General features: G+C 40.9%; 1 protein-coding gene across 2 annotated transcripts in view; it reads left to right on the top strand.

Moving 5' to 3' along the window:
* The window catches only part of LOC106612218 (kinesin-like protein KIF3A), a 35922-nt gene that overhangs the window by 4352 nt on the left and 6957 nt on the right, over positions 1–24613 (top strand). The window contains exons 6-13 of one of the 2 annotated variants that reach the window (XM_045724194.2): positions 11–150; positions 989–1186; positions 5099–5273; positions 5616–5714; positions 10974–11051; positions 15433–15589; positions 15830–16010; positions 17510–17620. In XM_045724194.2, coding sequence (XP_045580150.2) covers positions 11–150; positions 989–1186; positions 5099–5273; positions 5616–5714; positions 10974–11051; positions 15433–15589; positions 15830–16010; positions 17510–17620 — 1139 coding nt within the window. The remainder of the gene's footprint in view (positions 1–10; positions 151–988; positions 1187–5098; positions 5274–5615; positions 5715–10973; positions 11052–15432; positions 15590–15829; positions 16011–17509; positions 17621–24613) is intronic. The other variant, XM_045724197.2, reaches the window with a different exon arrangement.

Below are 24613 nucleotides of genomic sequence, written 5' to 3'. Positions count from 1 at the left end.
TCCCACCTAGGCTCGGTTGGCTCCACCAACATGAATGAACACAGCTCTCGCTCTCATGCCATCTTCACCATCACCATCGAGTGCAGTGAGAAGGGCGTGGATGGAGACCAGCACGTACGCATGGGAAAACTCCACTTAGTGGATCTGGCGGTAAGGAAGTCACATGAAGAATTAAAAATATCATTTTTCTCAACAGATGGAATCTCCCATAGAGGAAACTTGATGCTTTTTCAGGAGTAAGAAAATTATTGGTAACTGTTTTTTGAGATATAAGAACATAATCTGTATAGATTACTTTCATACATTTCTCTGCCTAGGGTCTTCTTTGTCTCTGCAATTTGAATTATAATTATAATTTCAATATAGGACTTTTATGAGCATTTTTACTCCAATGATGAGTTTTAAAGGCCGCTAGGGGAAGTCAGTAAGGCATGTTGAGCGTGTTCTTATCAGATTCAACATTTATTGTGGAATAGAAATGCATCTGTGGCTTTATAAGGTGTGGCCCCTCTGTCTCCCCCCCCCCCACACATAGCAAACAGACAGAAAACATAAAAACACCAGTTAACCCCCACCACCTCTCTCTGTCTGTCTCTCTGTTTGTCTGTCTCTCTGGTCTGCTCCCCGTCTCTCTCCCCCCCCCACACATAGCAAACAGACAGAAAACATAAAAACACCAGTTAACCCCCACCACCTCTCTGTCTCAGTCTGTCTCAGTCTGTCTGTCTCTCTCTGCCTGTCTGTGTCTGTCTCTCTCTGCCTGTCTGTCTCTCTCTGCCTGTCTGTCTCTCTCTGCCTGTCTGTCTCTCTCTGCCTGTCTGTCTGTCTGCCTGTCTGTCTGTGTCTGCCTGTCTGTCTGTGTCTCTCTGTCTGTGTCTTTCTGTCTGTCTCTGTCTGTCTGTCTGTCTCTGTCTCCCCCCACATAGTAAACTGAAGAAAACATAAAAACACCAGTTAACCCACCACACTGTACCCTGTCCCCCCCCAGGGTTCTGAGCGTCAGGGGAAGACGGGAGCGACGGGCCAGCGGCTGAAAGAGGCCACTAAGATCAACCTGTCTCTGTCCACGCTGGGTAACGTCATCTCAGCTCTGGTGGACGGGAAGAGCACCCACGTCCCCTACAGGAACTCCAAACTCACCCGCCTGCTGCAAGACTCACTGGGGGGAAACTCCAAGACCATGATGGTAACTAACAACACTTCCTGCTTTTACTTCCTGCTGCTTTAATGCTATGGGTACACTCAAAATGGCTGCCAGTACACCCGTTATGGCGTCATTGACTTCATTGTTTCAGCCCGTTCTACTTTATTCTAGTTCTGTGTTGGCACCTCATTAGTGTCAATGGTAGCAATGACTCGTTAGTTTCAAGTTAATGTCACATGCACAAGTACAGTGAAATGCCTTTCTTGCCAACTCAGAACCCAACAATGCAATAATCAATAACAATGTAATACTAGAAAAAACACATCAGAGAAATATGAAGAACACAATAAGTAAGTAAGTACACTATATACAGGGTCAGTTAATACCATACTATATACAGGGTCAGTTAATACCATACTATATACAGGGTCAGTTACAATACCATACTATATACAGGGTCAGTTCAATACCATACTATATACAGGGTCAGTTAATACCATACTATATACAGGGTCAGTTAATACCATACTATATACAGGGTCAGTTACAATACCATACTATATACAGGGTCAGTTAATACCATACTATATACAGGGTCAGTTCAATACCATACTATATACAGGGTCAGTTACAATACCATACTATATACAGGGTCAGTTAATACCATACTATATACAGGGTCAGTTACAATACCATACTATATACAGGGTCAGTTAATACCATACTATATACAGGGTCAGTTAATACCATACTATATACAGGGTCAGTTACAATACCATACTATATACAGGGTCAGTTCAATACCATATTATATACAGGGTCAGTTAATACCATACTATATACAGGGTCAGTTACAATACCATACTATATACAGGGTCAGTTAATACCATATTATATACAGGGTCAGTTAATACCATACTATATACAGGGTCAGTTACAATACCATACTATATACAGGGTCAGTTACAATACCATACTATATACAGGGTCAGTTACAATACCATACTATATACAGGGTCAGTTACAATACCATACTATATACAGGGTCAGTTACAATACCATACTATATACAGGGTCAGTTACAATACCATACTATATACAGGGTCAGTTACAATACCATACTATATACAGGGTCAGTTAATACCATACTATATACAGGGTCAGTTAATACCATACTATATACAGGGTCAGTTACAATACCATACTATATACAGGGTCAGTTAATACCATACTATATACAGGGTCAGTTACAATACCATACTATATACAGGGTCAGTTACAATACCATACTATATACAGGGTCAGTTACAATACCATACTATATACAGGGTCAGTTACAATACCATACTATATACAGGGTCAGTTACAATACCATACTATATACAGGGTCAGTTACAATACCATACTATATACAGGGTCAGTTACATACCATACTATATACAGGGTCAGTTAATACCATACTATATACAGGGTCAGTTACAATACCATACTATATACAGGGTCAGTTACATTACAATATCATACTATATACAGGGTCAGTTAATACCATACTATATACAGGGTCAGTTAATACCATAATATATACAGGGTCAGTTCAATACCATACTATATACAGGGTCAGTTAATACCATACTATATACAGGGTCAGTTACATTACAATACCATACTATATACAGGGTCAGTTACATTACAATATCATACTATATACAGGGTCAGTTCAATACCATACTATATACAGGGTCAGTTAATACCATACTATATACAGGGTCAGTTACAATACCATACTATATACAGGGTCAGTTACAATACCATACTATATACAGGGTCAGTTAATACCATACTATATACAGGGTCAGTTCAATAGCATATTAACAATGTGCAGGGATACAGGAATGATGGAGGTAGGTGTGTATAGGGGTAAGGTGACAGGGATATTGGAGTGATAGAAGTGGATGTGTATAGGGGTAAGGGGACAGGGATACTGGAGTGATGGAGGTAGATATGTATAGGGGTAAGGGGACAGGGATACTGGAGTGATGGAGGTAGATGTGTATAGGGGTAAGGGGACAGAGATACTGGAGTGATGGATGTGTATAGGGATAAGGGGACAGGGATACTGGAGTGATGGAGGTAGATATGTATAGGGGTAAGGTGACAGGGATACTGGAGTGATGGAGGTAGATATGTATAGGGGTAAGCGGACAGGGATACTGGAGTGATGGAGGTAGATATGTATAGGGGTAAGGTAACAGGATATAAGATAGAGTACCAGCAGCTGGTGCATGCGTGTGCATGTGTGTAGAGTCAGTATAAATGTTTTTGTGTGTTATGTGTGAGTGATAAGATGATGGAGTGAGTGTGTAGGGCCCTGTGTGTGTGTGTAGGGCCCTGTGTGTGTGTGTGTAGGGCCCTGTGTGTGTGTGTGTAGGGCCCTGTGTGTGTGTGTGTAGGGCCCTGTGTGTGTGTGTGTGTAGGGCCCTGTGTGTGTGTGTGTGTAGGGCCGTGTGTGTGTGTGTGTGTGTGTGTGTGTGTGTGTGGGGCCCTGTGTGTGTGTGGGGCCCTGTGTGTGTGTGGGGCCCTGTGTGTGTGTGGGGCCCTGTGTGTGTGTGTGTGTGTGTGTGTGTGTGTGTGTGTGTAGGGCCCTGTGTGTGTGTGTGTGTGTGTGTGTGTGTAGGGCCCTGTGTGTGTGTGTAGGGCCCTGTGTGTGTGTGTGTGTGTGTAGGGCCCTGTGTGTGTGTGTGTGTGTGTGTAGGGCCCTGTGTGTGTGTGTGTGTGTGTAGGGCCCTGTGTGTGTGTGTGTGTGTGTAGGGCCCTGTGTGTGTGTGTGTGTGTGTGTGTGTGTGTGTGTGTGTGTGTGTGTGTGTGTGTGTGTGTGTGTGTGTGTGTGTAGGGCCCTGTGTGTGTGTGTAGGGCCCTGTGTGAGTGTGTGTGTAGGGTTCTGTGTGGTGTGTGTAAGGCTCAGTGTGTGTGTAGGGCTCTGTGTGTGTGTGTGTGTGTGTGTGTGTGTGTGTGTGTGTGTGTGTGTGTGTGTGTGTGTGTGTGTGTGTGTGTGTGTGTGTGTGTGTGTGTGTGTGTTGCTCTGTGAGTGTGTGTGATGCTCTGTGAGTGTGTGTGTGTTTGTAGGGCTCTGTGAGTGTGTGCGTTTGGGCCCTGTGAGTGTGTGTAGGGCCCAGTGAGTGTGTGCGTTTGGGCCCAGTGAGTGTGTGTAGGGCCCTGTGATTGTGTGCGTTTGGGCCCAGTGAGTGTGTGTGTGTGTGTATGGCCCTGTGAGTGCGTGTAGGGCCCAGTGAGTGTGTGTGCGTTTTGGCCCAGTGAGTGTGTGTGTGTGTAGTGCCCTGTGAGTGCGTGTAGGGCCCAGTGAGTGTGTTTTTAGAGACAGGGCAGTAATAAAAGGTCAATAAAGATACAAGGTTACCTGTGTGTAGAGTCAGTATACATTTTTGTGTGTGTTATGTGTGAGTGATAAGATGATGGTGTGTGTGTGTGTGTGTGTGTGTGTGTGTGTGTGTGTGTGTGGCCCTGTGAATGTGTGTGTGTGTGGGGCCCTGTGAGAGTGTGTGTGTGTGTAGGGCCCTGTGAGTGTGTGTGTGCGTGTGTAGGGCCCTGTGAGTGTGTGCGTGTGTAGGGCCCTGTGAGTGTGTGTAGGGCCCTGTGAGTGTGTGCGTTTGGGCCCAGTGAGTGTGTTTAGAGACGGGGCAGTAATATAAGGTCAATAAAGATACAAGGTTAACTCAGTCTATCTATTTTGTTAGCTATTTATCTGTCTTGTTGCCTGGTGATATATTAGATTAAATAGCAACTTACATCCAACTGGAATCAAATTAGGAACACTTATAAATAAATATACAAATATTACATTTATTTTGATTAAGTCTACCAAGCTCTCGTTCCTTGCTGTTCTCTCATAAAAAGGTTTTGCTATGTCATGATATGTATTGTCATAAACCTTCTCAGTGTGCGAACATCGGCCCTGCGGACTATAACTACGACGAGACCATCAGCACGCTGCGTTACGCCAACCGGGCCAAGAACATCAAGAACAAAGCCCGGATCAATGAAGACCCCAAGGATGCCCTGCTACGGCAGTTCCAGAAGGAGATCGAAGAGCTTAGGAAGAAACTCCAAGAAGGTCAGTTAGTGGTCCACTCTATTGATGCTGTCTTCAGTTGGGACAGGAGTTGTAATATGACAAACACACTTCTGTGTTCAAGTTAGGATTGGGTCCAAAGACTTTAAGGGCCAATTTCCTGTTTCCTGGTCTTAGACTGAAAGGCATGCTTAATGGAGGGTTTAAGGATGGTTAACCTGCACGAAGGGTTTAAGGAGAGTAAACCTGCGCTAAGGGTTTAAGGAGAGTAAACCTGCGCTAAGGGTTTAAGGAGAGTAAACCTGCGCTAAGGTTTTAAGGAGAGTAAACCTGCGCTAAGGGTTTAAGGAAAGTTTAGAACTGAATTCTGTTCTGCTGTTTCAGGGGAAGAGATCTCCGGGTCGGAGGGCAGTGGATCAGAAGAGATGGATGAAGGAGATGACGAGGGAAGAGAAGGAGGAGAGGGACGAAGGAAGCGGAGAGGTAAGGGGTCCCGTTCTCCCTCTCTCCCAACAGGAGTGTGCGAATGATACATTGACTCGTTATGAAGTTCACTAGGCTACTTTGAAGGGTACTAGTTCTCTGTGGAGGGCCCTTGGCTTCTGAAGTGTACTGGGCTTTGGTTAGAAGTAGTCCACTATATAGGGAATAGGATGCTATTTGGGATGCCGCAGAGGACTGGTCCCCAGTCCTAATATCCCCCGATGCTTTTAAAAACTGAAGATATGAATAAAATATGTTTCAGAGAAGTTGGGTTTGTTTATGGAAACTTGCTTCCAGCACTGCAGCAGAAAGATGCACTCTTAATTAAACAGGGGGAAAAGCTGATGCATGAATAATTCTACATAGACTTATCTTAACCATTTGTGGTTGATGCTATCATCAAAGGTTTATCCGCCCAGATGTAAAACATATTGGCCCCAAAAGTTGTCAGCGAGATGTTTGACATGATTATTTAATGTGGGGGTTATTTCCTGATGACTAAAATGAGTCAGCATCCCCTTTTCTAAATAATCTCACTAAAAGTACCTAGAAGACGTGCATTGAGAGAGCAAGCCATGGCATCTGCCCTTTATGTTAGACAAAAGGTGGAAAAGATGAAACTGTACACACAGTGCCTTCAATGTATTCACACCCATTTACAGTGAGGGAAAAAAGTATTTGATCCCCTGCTGATTTTGTACGTTTGCCCACTGACAAAGGATCAGTCTATAATTTTAATGGTAGGTTTATTTGAACAGTGAGGGACAGAATAACAACAAAAAAAATCCAGAAAAACGCATGTCAAAAATGTTATAAAATGATTAGCATTTTAACGAGGGAAATAAGTATTTCACCCCTCTGCAAAACATGACTTAGTACTTGGTGGCAAAACCCTTGTTGGCAATCACAGAGGTCAGATGTTTCTTGTAGTTGGCCACCAGGTTTGCACACATCTCAGGAGGGATTTTGTCCCACTCCTCTTTGCAGATCTTCTCCAAGTCATTAAGGTTTCGAGGCTGCCATTTGGCAACTCGAACCTTCAGCTCCCTCCACAGATTTTCTATGGGATTAAGGTCTGGAGACTGACTAGGCCACTCCAGGACCTTAATGTGCTTCTTCTTGAGCCACTCCTTTGTTGCCTTGCTGTGTGTTTTGGGTCATTGTCATGTTGGAATACCCATCCACGACCCATTTTCAATGCCCTGGCTGAGGGGAGGTGGTTCTCACCCAAGATTTGACGGTACGTGGCCCCGTCCATCGTCCCTTTGATGCGGTGAAGTTGTCCTGTCCCCTTAGCAGAAAAACACCCCCAAAGCATAATGTTTCCACCTCCATGTTTGACGGTGGGGATGGTGTTCTTGGGGTCATAGGCAGCGTTCCTCCTGCTCCAAACATGGCGAGTTGAGTTAATGCCAAAGAGCTCCATTTTGGTCTCATCTGACCACAACACTTTCACCCAGTTGTCCTCTGAATCATTCAGATGTTCATTGGCAAACTTCAGACGGGCATGTATATGTGCTTTCTTGAGCAGGGGGACCTTGCGGGCGCTGCAGGATTTCAGTCCTTCACGGCGTAGTGTGTTACCAATTGTTTTCTTGGTGACTATGGTCCCAGCTGCCTTGAGATCATTGACAAGATCCTCCCGTGTAGTTCTGGGCTGATTCCTCACCGTTCTCATGATCATTGCAACTCCACGAGGTGAGCTCTTGCATGGAGCCCCAGGCTGAGGGAGATTGACAGTTCTTTTGTGTTTCTTCCATTTGTGAATAATCACACCAACTGTTGTCACCTTCTCACCAAGCTGCTTGGCGATAGTCTTGTAGCCCATTCCAGCCTTGTGTAGGTCTACAATCTTGTCCCTGACATCCTTGGAGAGCTCTTTGGTCTTGGCCATGGTGGAGAGTTTGGAATCTGATTGATTGATTGCTTCTGTGGACAGGTGTCTTTTACACCTGGGAGCCAGAAATCTTTCTGATTGAGAGGGGGTCAAATACTTATTTACCTCATTAAAATGCAAATCATTTTATAACATTTTTGACATGCGTTTTTCTGGATTTTTTTGTTGTTATTCTGTCTCTCACTGTTCAAATAAACCTACCATTAAAATTATAGACTGATCATTTCTTTGTCAGTGGGCAAACGTACAAAATCAGCAGGGGATCAAATACTTTTTTCCCTCACTGTATTTAGTCCACAGTTTGTTACAGCCTGAATTCAAAATTGATTAAATATGTTTCTCTCTCACCCATCTATACACAATACCCCATAATGACAGTGAAAACACGTTTACATTTTTTTTTGGCACATTTATTGAAAATGAAATACAGAAATATCTCATTTAAATAAGTATTCACACCCCTGAGTCAATATTTTGAATATGCACCTTTGGCAGTGATTACATCTGTGAGTCTTTCTGGGTAAGTCTCTAAGAGCTTTGCACACCTGCATTGTACAATATTTGCCCGTTATTCTTTTCATAATTTTTCAAGCGTTGTTAAATTGGTTGTTGATCATTACTAGACAACCATTTTCGGTTATTGCCATAGATTTTCAAATAGATTTAAGTCAAAACTGAAACTTGGCCATCCAGGAACATTCACTGTCTTCTTGGTAAACAACTCCAGTGTATATTTGGCCTTATGTTTTAGGTTATTGTCCTGCTGAAAGGTGAATTCATGTCCCAGTGTCTGGTGGAAAGCAGACTGAACCAGGTTTTCCTCTAGGATTTGGCCTGTGTTTAGCTCCATTCCATTTCCAGTTCCCAGTCCTTAAGGGTTACAAGCATAATAATTACCTTCAGTATAACATGATACAGCCACCACTATGTTTGAAAATATGGAGAGTGGTACTCACTTATGTGTTGTATTGGATTTTCCCCCAAACATAGCACTTTATATTCAGGACAAAAAGATAATTGCTTTGCCACATTTTTTGCAGTATTACTTTATGCAAGTGTAATTAATAACTTCACCATGCTCAAAGGGATATTCAATGTCTGCTTTTTTCTTGTTTTTCCCATCTACCAATAGGTGCCCTTCTTTGTGAGGCATTGGAAAACCTCCCTGGTCTTTGTGGTTGAATTTGTGTTTGAAATTCACTGCTCGACTGAGGGACTGTACAATTATCTGTATGTGTGGGTTACAGAGATGATGTAGTCATTGAAAAATCATGTTAAACACTATTATTGCACACAGAGTGAGTCCATGCAACTTATTATGTGACTTGTTGAGCACATTTTTACTCCTGAACTTATTTAGGCTTGCCATAACAAAGGGGATGAATACCTATTGACTCAATACATTTCAGCTTTTCATTTTTAATTAAATTGTAAAACTTTCTGAGAAACATAATTCCACTTTGACATTATGGGGTATCGTGTGTAGGCCAGTGACAACAGATCTCAATTTAGTCCATTTAAAAATTCAGACTGTAACACAACAACATGTGGAAAAAGTCAAGCGGTGTGAATACTTTCTGAAGGCATGGTACACGTCTGAATGATCGTTCACACATCATTCGCAAAGTATTACTATATTTATTGGGACCTCCTGATACTCTTTAATACACTTCTATCGTAGTATAGCTAGTGCCTTGACAGTTTTTCTTGGTCATATGACCTGATCAGGAAACTGTCTGGGTGTAGCATTTGTGCTCTTAGTTTTAAATGAGATGGTCCAGCACTGTACATTATTTAGTGTGTTAGGGCTGGGTGATATGACCTAAAAATATATATTTTATTTATTTTATTTACTTATGGACGATTCACAATATACACAGAGGACACCTGCTCTTTTAATTAAATAGACTGACCAGGTGAATCCAGGTGAAAGCTATGATCCCTTATTGATGTCACTTGTTTAATCCACTTCAATCAGGTTAGATGAATGGAAGGAGACAGGTTAAAGAAGGATTTTCAAGCCTTGAGACAATTGAGACATGGATTGTGTATGTGTGCCATTGAGGGTGAATGGACAAGACAAAATATTTAAGTGCCTTTGAATGTGGTATGGTAGTGGATGCCTGGCACACCGTTTTGTATCAAGACGTGCAACACTGCTGGTGTTTTCCACGCTCAGCAGTTTCCTGTCTGTATCAATAATGGTCCACTACCTAAAATATATCCAGCCAACTTAATACAACGGTGGGAAGCATTGGAGTCAACATGGGCCAGCATCCCTGTGAAATGCTTTCGACACCTTGTAGAGTCCATGCCCCGACGAATTGAGGCTGTTCAGAGGGGGGTGCTCTTAATGTTTAGTACACTCAGTGTATATCTAGATTTGTTTGACTGTTTTCTCAAAATAAACTTTGTTGTACAATTTTAAAAGGTCAAATAGACCGCATTTGAAACAGTCAGCAATAATCTGATGAATTCAGGATTTATAAGCCTTCCAGAACCATCAGACCCAGTAATAATTTCATTATTTTATCAAAATAGTTTCATCTGCGTTTTTTGCAATAGTCACTGATCTGTCTATGAAAATGCCCCTTTTGTTACAAATCTGCCTGCAATTTGAGGAGTTGAAATGTTAACTTCCCTATTGGTGTTTTTTTTTAATTTTTACCTCAATTCTTGCTATGCAGGCGTTTGGAACATGGAACTAAAATATACATTCAAATGAAAGTAATATCGCCCCGCCCTAGTGTTTGTGCATCCACTCTCCATGCATTGCTTAATGTAGCTGGTTATATAAAGCGTTTAGGATTGGCCTCTTGGCTGATTGGCTCCAGGTTATATAAAGCATTTAGGATTGGCCTCTAGGCTGATTGGCTCCAGGTTATATAAAGCATTTAGGATTGGCCTCTAGGCTGATTGGCTCCAGGTTATATAAAGCATTTAGGATTGGCCTCTAGGCTGATTGGCTCCAGGTTATATAAAGCATTTAGGATTGGCCTCTTGGCTGATTGGCTCCAGGTTATATAAAGCATTTAGGATTGGCCTCTTGGCTGATTGGCTCCAGGTTATATAAAGCATTTAGGATTGGCCTCTAGGCTGATTGGCTCCAGGTTATATAAAGCATTTAGGATTGGCCTCTAGGCTGATTGGCTCCAGGTTATATAAAGCATTTAGGATTGGCCTCTACGCTGATTGGCTCCAGGTTTGTTGCTCTTTTTACAGGATCCCACCCCCCAATCATTCTCTCTTTCTCCTCTCTCCTTATCTTTTCTCTCTCCCCATCCTTCCATCACCCTCCCCTCTCTCCATCTCTCTGTGTTTGTCATGTCCCTGTTGAGTGTCTACTCTACTCTGTGTTGCAGGTAGTGGCAGCAGCATCAGTAGCTCAGACTCCTCTATAGAGGCACAGACCACTGAGGAGAAACCCAAGGCTCAGACTAGTGAGTGGGAGCAGCTTGCTGTCTGCACTACCAACCCTACCACCAACTGCTAGTTAATATGGTCCAGAGACCGTATTCACAAAGCATCTCAGAGTTGAGAGTGCTGATCTAGGATCTGTTTTGCCTTTTAGACCTATATCATAATGCTTTTATGGACAAGGGGACCTGCTCCTAGATCGACACCTACTCTGAGGAGCCTGTATACATCAGGAACAGGCTAACCTACTACCCCTTCTTAATGTTAAACTCCCCTGCCTGCCTGCCAGTCCTAATGTTAACCTCCCCTGCTTGCATGCCTCCTCCTGCCAGTCCTACAGATAGAAGGTACCCAGTCTCCCCCTGCTAGTCCTATGGATAGAAGGTACCCAGTCTCCCCCTGCCAGTCCTATAGATAGAAGGTACCCAGTCTCCCCCTGCTAGTTCTATGGATAGAAGGTACCCAGTCTCCCCCTGCCAGTCCTATAGATAGAAGGTACCCAGTCTCCCCCTGCTAGTCCTATGGATAGAAGGTACCCAGTCTCCCCCTGCCAGTCCTATAGATAGAAGGTACCCAGTCTCCCCCTGCCAGTCCTATGGATAGAAGGTACCCAGTCTGCCCCCTGCCAGTCCTATAGATAGAAGGTACCCAGTCTCCCCCTGCCAGTCCTGATGGATAGAAGGTACCCAGTCTCCCCCTGCTAGTCCTATGGATAGAAGGTACCCAGTCTCCCCCTGCCAGTCCGTATAGATAGAAGGTACCCAGCCTCCCCCTGCCAGTCGTATGGATAGAAGGTACCCAGTCTCCCCCTGCCAGTCCTGTAGATAGAAGGTACCCAGTCTCCCCCTGCCAGTCCTATAGATAGAAGGTACCCAGTCTCCCCCTGCTAGTCCTATGGATAGAAGGTACCCAGCCTCCCCCTGCCAGTCCTATAGATAGAAGGTACCCAGCCTCCCCTCCTATAGATAGAAGGTACCCAGCCTCCCCCTGCCAGTCCTGTAGATAGAAGGTACCCAGCCTCCCCCTGCCAGTCCTATAGATAGAAGGTACCCAGCCTCCCCCTGCCAGTCCTGTAGATAGAAGGTACCCAGCCTCCCCCTGCCAGTCCTGTAGATAGAAGGTACCCAGCCTCCCCCTGCCAGTCCTATAGATAGAAGGTACCCAGCCTCCCCCTGCCAGTCCTGTAGATAGAAGGTACCCAGCCAAAACGCCTCTACAAACAGCAATACAATCTGCTTTCTACAACCTTCATTGTATTGTTGGCTATAACTCACATTGTACATAGAAGATGGTTTCACAGAAGTCTGTTTGTGCTAGACTGACTGGGGGGGATAGAGTTGAACTCAAGAAGGATGATGTCTCAGCTGACACTACTGTTACATGTCTATCTATCTAACCACTATATCAACACTACTGCTACATGTCTATCTATCTAACCACTATATCAACACTACTGCTACATGTCTATCTATCGAACCACTATATCAACACTACTGCTACATGTCTATCTATCGAACCACTCTATCAACACTACTGCTACATGTCTATCTATCGAACCACTATATCAACACTACTGCTACATGTCTATCTATCGAACCACTATATCAACACTACTGCTACATGTCTATCTAACCACTATATCAACACTGCTGCTACATGTCTATCTATCTAACCACTATATCAACACTACTGCTACATGTCTATCTATCTAACCACTATATCAACACTACTATTGTGTGTCTGTGTCTCTCTCTGTGTGTCTTTGTCTCTCAATATATGTCTCTCTCTCCCTGTCTGTCTCTCTCTCCCTCTGTCTGTCTGCCTCGCTCCCTCTGTCTGTTTGTCTCTCCCTCTATCTCGTTCTCTGTCTGTCTCTCGTTCTTTCTGTGTCTCTCTTTCTGTCTGTGTGTGTCAATGCATCCTCTGTAGAATCTATAAGACTGTTCCAGCTTACTGTGTAATCTCTTCTTTCTCCTCCTGGTGCAAAATGCTTCCTGTTTGACTCTGACTCGCTATTCTCCTCTTAATGCAAGAAGACAGAGGTTGGTGCCAAAACATCCTCTATAGATAAATAACTCCCAACTGACCACAATCAATGGCTGTGTTCCAAACTGTACCCTATTCTCTACATATTTGGCCTTGGTCAAAAGTAGTGCACAAAATAGGTAAGGAGACGTTTGAGATACAGCCAATGTCTCTGGTCTGGTCTTAGATCTGTATGTGCCCAGGCAACTTCTTTGCTCTGGTTGTCAGACAGATCTGGGACCAGGTTATATTTGCAATGTCTTTCAGTGAACTATAGAATGTAGTTAAATTATCAAACTAATATAATTGAATTGACTAACCAGCTTTTAAAGCCAAAAAAAAAAACGGCAACAGAATGAAATCTATGGTTGAGTCGATCAGTCAATATGAATGAAGGTTCTCTCTACTGTACTGCCACTCTGTCAAGGTCTTTCCCATCACGTACGTCTTCATGTCCATATCTCTGAGAGAGAGAGAGAGAGAGAGCCTTGTGCTTGACATATGAATATCTGAAGAGGAAATAACTGCCCTGAGCTTAAGTTAGAAGGCCTGAGGCCTGCACTCTGTCTAGAAACAGGTCTCAGATGGCACCCTGTTCCCTTTATAGTGCACTACTTTTCACCGGGGTTCATAGGGCTCTGTGCAAATGTAGTGCACAACTTTTCACCAGGGTTCATAGGGCTCTGTGCAAATGTAGTGCACTACTTTTCACCAGGGTTCATAGGGCTCTGTGCAAATGTAGTGTACTACTTTTCACCAGGGTTCATAGGGCTCTGTGCAAATGTAGTGCACTACTTTTCACCAGGGTTCATAGGGCTCTGTGCAAATGTAGTGCATTATAAAGGGAACCGGGTGTCAGTTGGGACATACACAAAGGTCTTTTAAAATCACCCTTCATCTTCCTGCTCTTAATCTGATTTAATATTTTCTCCAGAAAGTACTGACTGCTGTCTCATCAAGGAGCTAATTCATGTCGATACTGTTTTTACTGCTCGGTAGAAGAGCAGCTGCTATCTAACATGTTGAGAGTGTATTAAATATAATATTTGACTAATTGACCATTGTAATATGATGTGTTGTTTTAGCCTGGTCCCAGGTCTGTTTGTGCACGGTGTGACAATGACCATAGGAGTTGGCAAGATAAGCACAAACAGATCTGGGACCAGACTAGTGCTGTCTAAGCAAACCTACGAATCAGACTGGGTTGGGTGTAGGGTGATGTTCCCCTAGATGCAGATCTTAGATCAGCTTTCTGTACCTAGGGGAAACTTCCACCCTTAGTGTGTAGGTTGAGGTGGTGGGAACTAAACAATGACATGTCATTAAGAAACGTCCATGCATAGATGTTATCATCTATGCATAGTCACTTTAATAACTACCTACTTGTACTCTCAATTACCTCGACTAACCGGTGCCCCCGCATATTGACTCTGTACCGGTATCCCGCTGTATATACAGTGAGGGAAAAAAGTATTTGATCCCCTGCTGATTTTGTACATTTACATTACATTTACATTTAAGTCATTTAGCAGACGCTCTTATCCAGAGCGACTTACAAATTGGTGCATTCACCTTATAATATCCAGTGGAACAACCACTTTACAATAGTGCATCTAAATCTTTTAGGGGGGGGGTTAGAAGGATTACTTTATCCTATCCTAGGTATTCCTTAAAGAGGTGGGGTTTCAGGTGTCTCCGGAAGGTGGTGATTGACTCCGCTGTCCTGGCGTCGTGAGGGAGCTTGTTCCACCATTGGGGTGCCAGAGCAGCGAACAGTTTTGACTGGGCTGAGCGGGAACTGTGCTTCCTCAGAGGTAGGGGGGCCAACAGGCCAGAGGTGGATGAACGCAGTGCCCTTGTTTGGGTGTAGGGCCTGATCAGAGCCTGAAGGTACGGAGGTGCCGTTCCCTTCACAGCTCCGTAGGCAAGCACCATGGTCTTGTAGCGGAAATATTTCCCTCATTAAAATGCAAATCAATTTATAACATTTTTGACATGCGTTTTTCTGTATATTGTTGTTATTCTGTCTCTCACTGTTCAAATAAACCTAGCATTAAAATTATACACTGATCCTTTCTGTGTCAGTGGGCAAACGTACAAAATCAGCAGGGGATCAAATACTTTTTTCCCTCACTGTAGTGTCGCTATTGTTATTTTACTGCTGCTCTTTAATTACTTCTTATTCGTATTATTATTATTATTATTAATAAAATAAAATTAACTGCATTGTTGGTTAGGGGCTCATAAGTAAGCATTTCACTGTAAGGTCTACACCTGTTGTATTCGACGCATGTGACTAGTAACATTTGATTTGATGATGGCTGTGGACTTGGGGGATCGTTCTATAAGTCAAATAAATAATCACTATTATTATTAAAGGGAAGAAGAAGGTTTCTCCTGACAAGATGGTGGAGATGCAGGCGAAGATCGAGGAGGAGAGGAAGGAGCTAGAAGCCAAGCTGGACATGGAGGAGGAGGAGAGGAACAAGGCCAGGGCAGAACTGGAGAAGAGAGAGAATGATCTGCTCAAAGCGCAGTGAGTACAGTCTGGGGTTGCAAAATTCCCAAGTTTTCCAGAAATCACGGTTGAAGAATAATCTACTGCTTTGAAATATTATCTAACGTTAGCCCCCCACCACCCCTAGATACTTTTGGATGCCCTCTTGTCGATCAGAGACATCTAGAAGGGTATAAGGAATATGACAGAAACTCCATCTAGCCTACTAAAGCTATTTTCAGATCTATTGAGCCCTGACCTCTAACCTCCTTCCCCCAGACAGGAGCATCACCTGCTGCTGGAGAAGCTGTCAGCCCTGGAGAAGAAGGTGATCGTAGGAGGGGTGGACCTCCTGGCCAAGGCTGAGGAGCAGGAGAAACTACTGCAGGAGTCTAACAATGAGTTAGAGGAGAGACGCAGGAGGGCTGAGCAGCTCCGCAGAGAACTAGAGGAGAAGGAGGTATACCATCTTACACACTATATTACAGGGCCTTCAGAAAGTATTCAGACCCTTTTACCTTTTCCACGTTTAGTTCTTATAGCCTGAATTTGAAATTGATCAAATTAAAATGTTTGTGTCACTGGCCTACACACAATACCCCATAATGTCAAAGTGGAATTATGTTTTTCAAAATTCAGACTGTAACACAAGAACATTTGGAGAAGGTCAAGGGGTGTGAATACTTTCTGAAGGCACTGTACATCATACCATCAACCCAAGGCAGCGCTGCAGAGAACTGGAGGAGAAGCAGTTCTATCACAGAATATGATATAATCTACAGTACATTGTAGAGGGTAACCAGGGTCCTAGTTCAGACAACTGAAGAGCTGTAATACATATATGGCTTAGTGGTTAACTCCCCTTGCTCATCTGACATGTCTCATTTCTGCATCAAAATACTCACCACTACACTTCCTCTGACTGTTTGAGCGGGGCTGATTCTCAGTGATAAAGTGGGGCTGATGAGAGGTGGTATTTTGGTGAGATGGCACATGCCCAGCATATTGGGAAACGAAATTAGTCATAACGTATAAACAACTGTCCCATGTCCAACTAGCACCCTATTCCCTACATAGGGCACTAGTCAAAAGTAGTGCACTATGTCAGGGGAGGGACACAAATTGAGACTACAGATTATTTTATGGGACAATCTATTTATGTTGTTGTTGAGAAAGATGAGTAAATGTATTTATTGGTTCTTGTAATTTTCATGAGCGATGAAAATGTCATGAATATAACGTTATTTGTTGATGTGAAAAATCAACATTAATTTTTTATTTTTTTAAGGTTGCCATAACATTTTGGGTGGGGTTGCCAGAATTTCTGGTGAAAAAAATTGAGTCCATGCTGAAAAAGTTTGAATACCACTGCCTTAAAGTCTACTAAGTCACACCAGTCAGCACCTTGCTAGTTCAGATGAGGTGCCTGCTTTGCTTTCCCTGAGAATGGCAATGGCATCTGTCGATGAGCAGAGGAATTGAACATAATAAAAGCTACAAACTGACTCTGGTCAGAAGCAGTGAACTACATAGCGAATAGAGTATCTTTTATAAATGTATGTAGTTCTGTTCTTGAGCTGTTCTTGTCTAATGATGTTCTGTATTATGTCATTCTGTATTATGGTTCATGTTTTGTGTGGACCCCAGGAAGAGTAGCTGCTGCTTTTGCAACAGCTAATGGGGATCCTAATAAAATACCAAAATACTCCATCTTGTTTCCATCAGGGGGAAAAAGCCTTCAGGCGTTATCGTTTTCCTACGTGTTCTGTTGTCTCCGGCGGTGCAGTCTTCTATGTTCAAGGGAGACTTTTTAATGCCATATTCAGTATCTCCAGCACCATACCAGTATCTACATGGAGATAATTAATGAGGTTCAAAAGTGGTGAGGTTTCCTGTTTAATTATTAAATAAATGAAATTAAATCCAAAACTCCCTGTCTTGTTTGTGACGTCCATGCAGGCGGAGCGTCTGGACATGGAAGAGAAGTACTCCAGTCTGCAGGAGGAGGCTCAGGGGAAGACCAAGAAGCTGAAGAAAGTCTGGACCATGCTGATGGCTGCCAAGTCAGAGGTAAGAATGTCCAAGTCCCACAGGACTCTGGTGAAAACAACTGCACTATATAGTGAATAGGATGTATCCCAAGTGTGTTCAAACACAGGACTGGGGCCTTGTTGTGTTGTGGATGACCTGCAGCAGGAGCAGAACATTAACACACATCATTGGCTCATTACTTCATTAACATACATCATTGGCTCATTACTTCATTAACACACAGGATTGGTTCATTACTTCATTAACACACAGTATTGGTTCATTACTTCATTAACACACAGCATTGGTTCATTACTTCATTAACACACAGCATTGGTTCATTACTTCATTAACACACAGCATTGGTTCATTTGTTAATTAACACACAGCATTGGTTCATTACTTCATTAACACACATCATTGTTTCATTAACACACAGCATTGGTTCATTACTTCATTAACACACATCATTGGCTCATTAACACACAGCATTGGTTCATTACTTCATTAACACACAGCATTGGTTCATTACTTCATTAACACACAGCATTGGTTCAATACTTCATTAACACACAGCATTGGTTCATTACTTCATTAACACACAGCATTGGTTCATTACTTCATTAACACACAGCATTGGTTCATTACTTCATTAACACACAGCATTGGTTCATTACTTCATTAACACACACCATTGGTTCATTACTTCATTAACACACACCATTGGTTCATTACTTCATTAACACACATCATTGGTTCATTACTTCATTAACACACAGTATTGGCTCATTACTTCATTAACACACAGCATTGGCTCATTAACACACAGCATTGGTTCATTACTTCATTAACACACAGCATTGGCTCATTAACACACAGCATTGGTTGATTACTTCATTAACACACAGCATTGGCTCATTAACACACAGCATTGGTTCATTACTTCATTAACACACATCATTGGTTCATTAACACACCATTGGTTCATTACTTCATTAACACACATCATTGGTTCATTACTTCATTAACAAACATCATTGGTTCATTACTTCATTAACACACATCATTGGTTCATTACTTCATTAACACACAGCATTGGCTCATTACTTCATTAACACACAGTATTGGCTCATTAACACATCGTTGGTTCATTACTTCATTAACACACAGCATTGGTTCATTTCTTCATTAACACACAGCATTGGTTCATTACTTCATTAACACACATCATTGTTTCATTAACACACAGCATTGGTTCATTACTTCATTAACACACGTCATTGGTTCATTGCTTCATTAACACACATCATTGGCTCATTAACACACAGCATTGGTTCATTACTTCATTAACACACAGCATTGGTTCATTACTTCATTAACACACAGCATTGGTTCATTACTTCATTAACACACAGCATTGGTTCATTACTTCATTAACACACAGCATTGGTTCATTACTTCATTAACACACAGCATTAGTTCATTACTTCATTAACACACAGCATTGGTTCATTACTTCATTAACACACAGCATTGGTTCATTACTTCATTAACACACAGCATTGGTTCATTACTTCATTAACACACATCATTGTTTCATTAAAACACAGCATTGGTTCATTACTTCATTAACACACGTCATTGGTTCATTGCTTCATTAACACACATCATTGGCTCATTAACACACAGCATTGGTTCATTACTTCATTAACACACAGCATTGGTTCATTACTTCATTAACACACAGCATTGGTTCATTACTTCATTAAAACACAGTATTGGCTCATTAACACATCATTGGTTCATTACTTCATTAACACACAGCATTGGTTCATTTGTTAATTAACACACAGCATTGGTTCATTACTTCATTAACACACAACATTGTTTCATTAACACACAGCATTGGTTCATTACTTCATTAACACACGTCATTGGTTCATTGCTTCATTAACACACATCATTGGCTCATTAACACACAGCATTGGTTCATTACTTCATTAACACACAGCATTGGTTCATTACTTCATTAACACACAGCATTGGTTCATTACTTCATTAACACACAGCATTGGTTCATTACTTCATTAACACACAGCATTGGTTCATTACTTCATTAACACACAGCATTGGTTCATTACTTCATTAACACACAGCATTGGTTCATTACTTCATTAACACACAGCATTGGCTCATTACTTCATTAACACACAGCATTGGCTCATTAACACACAGCATTGGTTGATTACTTCATTAACACACATCATTGGTTCATTAACACACCATTGGTTCATTACTTCATTAACACACCATTGGTTCATTACTTCATTAACACACATCATTGGTTCATTACTTCATTAACACACAGCATTGGCTCATTACTTCATTAACACACAGTATTGTCTCATTAACACATCATTGGTTCATTACTTCATTAACACACGTCATTGGTTCATTGCTTCATTAACACACATCATTGGCTCATTAACACACAGCATTGGTTCATTACTTCATTAACACACAGCATTGGTTCATTACTTCATTAACACACAGCATTGGTTCATTACTTCATTAAAACACAGTATTGGCTCATTAACACATCATTGGTTCATTACTTCATTAACACACAGCATTGGTTCATTTGTTAATTAACACACAGCATTGGTTCATTACTTCATTAACACACATCATTGTTTCATTAACACACAGCATTGGTTCATTACTTCATTAACACACGTCATTGGTTCATTGCTTCATTAACACACATCATTGGCTCATTAACACACAGCATTGGTTCATTACTTCATTAACACACAGCATTGGTTCATTACTTCATTAACACACAGCATTGGTTCATTACTTCATTAACACACAGCATTGGTTCATTACTTCATTAACACACAGCATTGGTTCATTACTTCATTAACACACAGCATTGGTTCATTACTTCATTAACACACAGCATTGGTTCATTACTTCATTAACACACAGCATTGGCTCATTACTTCATTAACACACAGCATTGGCTCATTAACACACAGCATTGGTTGATTACTTCATTAACACACATCATTGGTTCATTAACACACCATTGGTTCATTACTTCATTAACACACCATTGGTTCATTACTTCATTAACACACATCATTGGTTCATTACTTCATTAACACACAGCATTGGCTCATTACTTCATTAACACACAGTATTGTCTCATTAACACATCATTGGTTCATTACTTCATTAACACACAGCATTGGTTCATTTCTTCATTAACACACAGCATTGGTTCATTACTTCATTAACACACAGCATTGGTTCATTTGTTAATTAACACAGCATTGATTCATTACTTCATTAACAAACATCATTGGTTCATTACTTCATTATCACACATCATTGGTTCATTACTTCATTAACACACAGCATTGGCTCATTACTTCATTAACACACAGTATTGGCTCATTAACACATCATTGGTTCATTACTTCATTAACACACAGCATTGGTTCATTTCTTCATTAACACACAGCATTGGTTCATTACTTCATTAACACACAGCATTGGTTCATTACTTCATTAACACACAGCATTGGTTCATTTGTTAATTAACACACAGCATTGGTTCATTACTTCATTAACACACATCATTGTTTCATTAACACACGTCATTGGTTCATTGCTTCATTAACACACATCATTGGCTCATTAACACACAGCATTGGTTCATTACTTCATTAACACACAGCATTGGTTCATTACTTCATTAACACACAGCATTGGTTCATTACTTCATTAACACACAGCATTGGTTCATTACTTCATTAACACACAGCATTGGTTCATTACTTCATTAACACACAGCATTGGTTCATTACTTCATTAACACACAGCATTGGTTCATTACTTCATTAACACACAGCATTAGTTCATTACTTCATTAACACACAGCATTGGTTCATTACTTCATTAACACACAGCATTGGTTCATTACTTCATTAACACACAGCATTGGTTCATTACTTCATTAACACACATCATTGTTTCATTAACACACAGCATTGGTTCATTACTTCATTAACACACGTCATTGGTTCATTGCTTCATTAACACACATCATTGGCTCATTAACACACAGCATTGGTTCATTACTTCATTAACACACAGCATTGGTTCATTACTTCATTAACACACAGCATTGGTTCATTACTTCATTAACACACAGCATTGGTTCATTACTTCATTAACACACAGTATTGGCTCATTAACACATCATTGGTTCATTACTTCATTAACACACAGCATTGGTTCATTTGTTAATTAACACACAGCATTGGTTCATTACTTCATTAACACACATCATTGTTTCATTAACACACAGCATTGGTTCATTACTTCATTAACACACGTCATTGGTTCATTGCTTCATTAACACACATCATTGGCTCATTAACACACAGCATTGGTTCATTACTTCATTAACACACAGCATTGGTTCATTACTTCATTAACACACAGCATTGGTTCATTACTTCATTAACACACAGCATTGGCTCATTAACACACAGCATTGGTTCATTACTTCATTAACACACATCATTGTTTCATTAACACACAGCATTGGTTCATTACTTCATTAACACACGTCATTGGTTCATTGCTTCATTAACACACATCATTGGCTCATTAACACACAGCATTGGTTCATTACTTCATTAACACACAGCATTGGTTCATTACTTCATTAACACACAGCATTGGTTCATTACTTCATTAACACACAGCATTGGTTCATTACTTCATTAACACACAGCATTGGTTCATTACTTCATTAACACACAGCATTGGTTCATTACTTCATTAACACACAGCATTGGTTCATTACTTCATTAACACACAGTATTGGTTCATTACTTCATTAACACACAGCATTGGCTCATTAACACACAGCATTGGTTCATTACTTCATTAACACACAGCATTGGCTCATTAACACACAGCATTGGTTGATTACTTCATTAACACACAGCATTGGCTCATTAACACACAGCATTGGGTCATTACTTCATTAACACACATCATTGGTTCATTAACACACCATTGGTTCATTACTTCATTAACACACAGCATTGGTTCATTTCTTCATTAACACACAGCATTGGTTCATTACTTCATTAACACACAGCATTGGTTCATTTGTTAATTAACACACAGCATTGGTTCATTCTGCTTAACCCTCTGCAACACACAGCATTGGTTCATTACTTCATTAACACACATCATTGTTTCATTAACACACAGCATTGGTTCATTACTTCATTAACACATGTCATTGGTTCATTGCTTCATTAACACACATCATTGGCTCATTAACACACAGCATTGGTTCATTACTTCATTAACACACAGCATTGGTTCATTACTTCATTAACACACAGCATTGGTTCATTACTTCATTAACACACAGCATTGGTTCATTACTTCATTAACACACAGCATTGGTTCATTACTTCATTAACACACAGCATTGGTTCATTACTTCGTTAACACACAGCATTGGTTCATTACTTCGTTAACACACAGCATTGGTTCATTACTTCGTTAACACACATCATTGGTTCATTACTTCCCACCTTGTTTCATTAACACACAGCATTGGTTCATTACTTCATTAACACACAGCATTGGTTCATTACTTCATTAACACACATGCATTGGCTCATTAACACACAGCATTGGTTGATTACTTCATTAACACACAGCATTGGCTCATTAACACACAGCATTGGTTCATTACTTCATTAACACACATCATTGGTTCATTAACACACCATTGGTTCATTACTTCATTAACACACATCATTGGTTCATTACTTCATTAACAAACATCATTGGTTCATTACTTCATTAACACACATCATTGGTTCATTACTTCATTAACACACATCATTGGTTCATTACTTCATTAACACACAGCATTGGCTCATTACTTCATTAACACACAGTATTGGCTCATTAACACAGCATTGGTTCATTTCTTCATTAACACACAGCATTGGTTCATTTCTTCATTAACACACAGCATTGGTTCATTACTTCATTAACACACAGCATTGGTTCATTTGTTAATTAACACACAGCATTGGTTCATTACTTCATTAACACACATCATTGTTTCATTAACACACAGCATTGGTTCATTACTTCATTAACACACGTCATTGGTTCATTGCTTCATTAACACACATCATTGGCTCATTAACACACAGCATTGGTTCATTACTTCATTAACACACAGCATTGGTTCATTACTTCATTAACACACAGCATTGGTTCATTACTTCATTAACACACAGCATTGGTTCATTACTTCATTAACACACAGCATTGGTTCATTACTTCATTAACACACAGCATTGGTTCATTACTTCATTAACACACAGCATTGGTTCATTACTTCATTAACACACAGTCATTGGTTCATTGCTTCATTAACACACGTCATTGGCTCATTAACACACAGCATTGGTTCATTACTTCATTAACACACAGCATTGGTTCATTACTTCATTAACACACAGCATTGGTTCATTACTTCATTAACACACAGTATTGGCTCATTAACACATCATTGGTTCATTACTTCATTAACACACAGCATTGGTTCATTTCTTCATTAACACACAGCATTGGTTCATTACTTCATTAACACACAGCATTGGTTCATTTCTTCATTAACACACAGCATTGGTTCATTACTTCATTAACACACATCATTGTTTCATTAACACACAGCATTGGTTCATTACTTCATTAACACACGTCATTGGTTCATTGCTTCATTAACACACATCATTGGCTCATTAACACACAGCATTGGTTCATTACTTCATTAACACACAGCATTGGTTCATTACTTCATTAACACACAGCATTGGTTCATTACTTCATTAACACACAGCATTGGTTCATTACTTCATTAACACACAGCATTGGTTCATTACTTCATTAACACACAGCATTAGTTCATTACTT

Source organism: Salmo salar, chromosome 09, assembly GCF_965601325.2.
Source record: "Salmo salar chromosome 09, fSalSal1, whole genome shotgun sequence".
NCBI lineage: Eukaryota > Metazoa > Chordata > Actinopteri > Salmoniformes > Salmonidae > Salmo > Salmo salar.
Note: the sequence above shows the minus strand (reverse complement) of the source record. Positions and strands in the feature narration are given on the sequence as shown.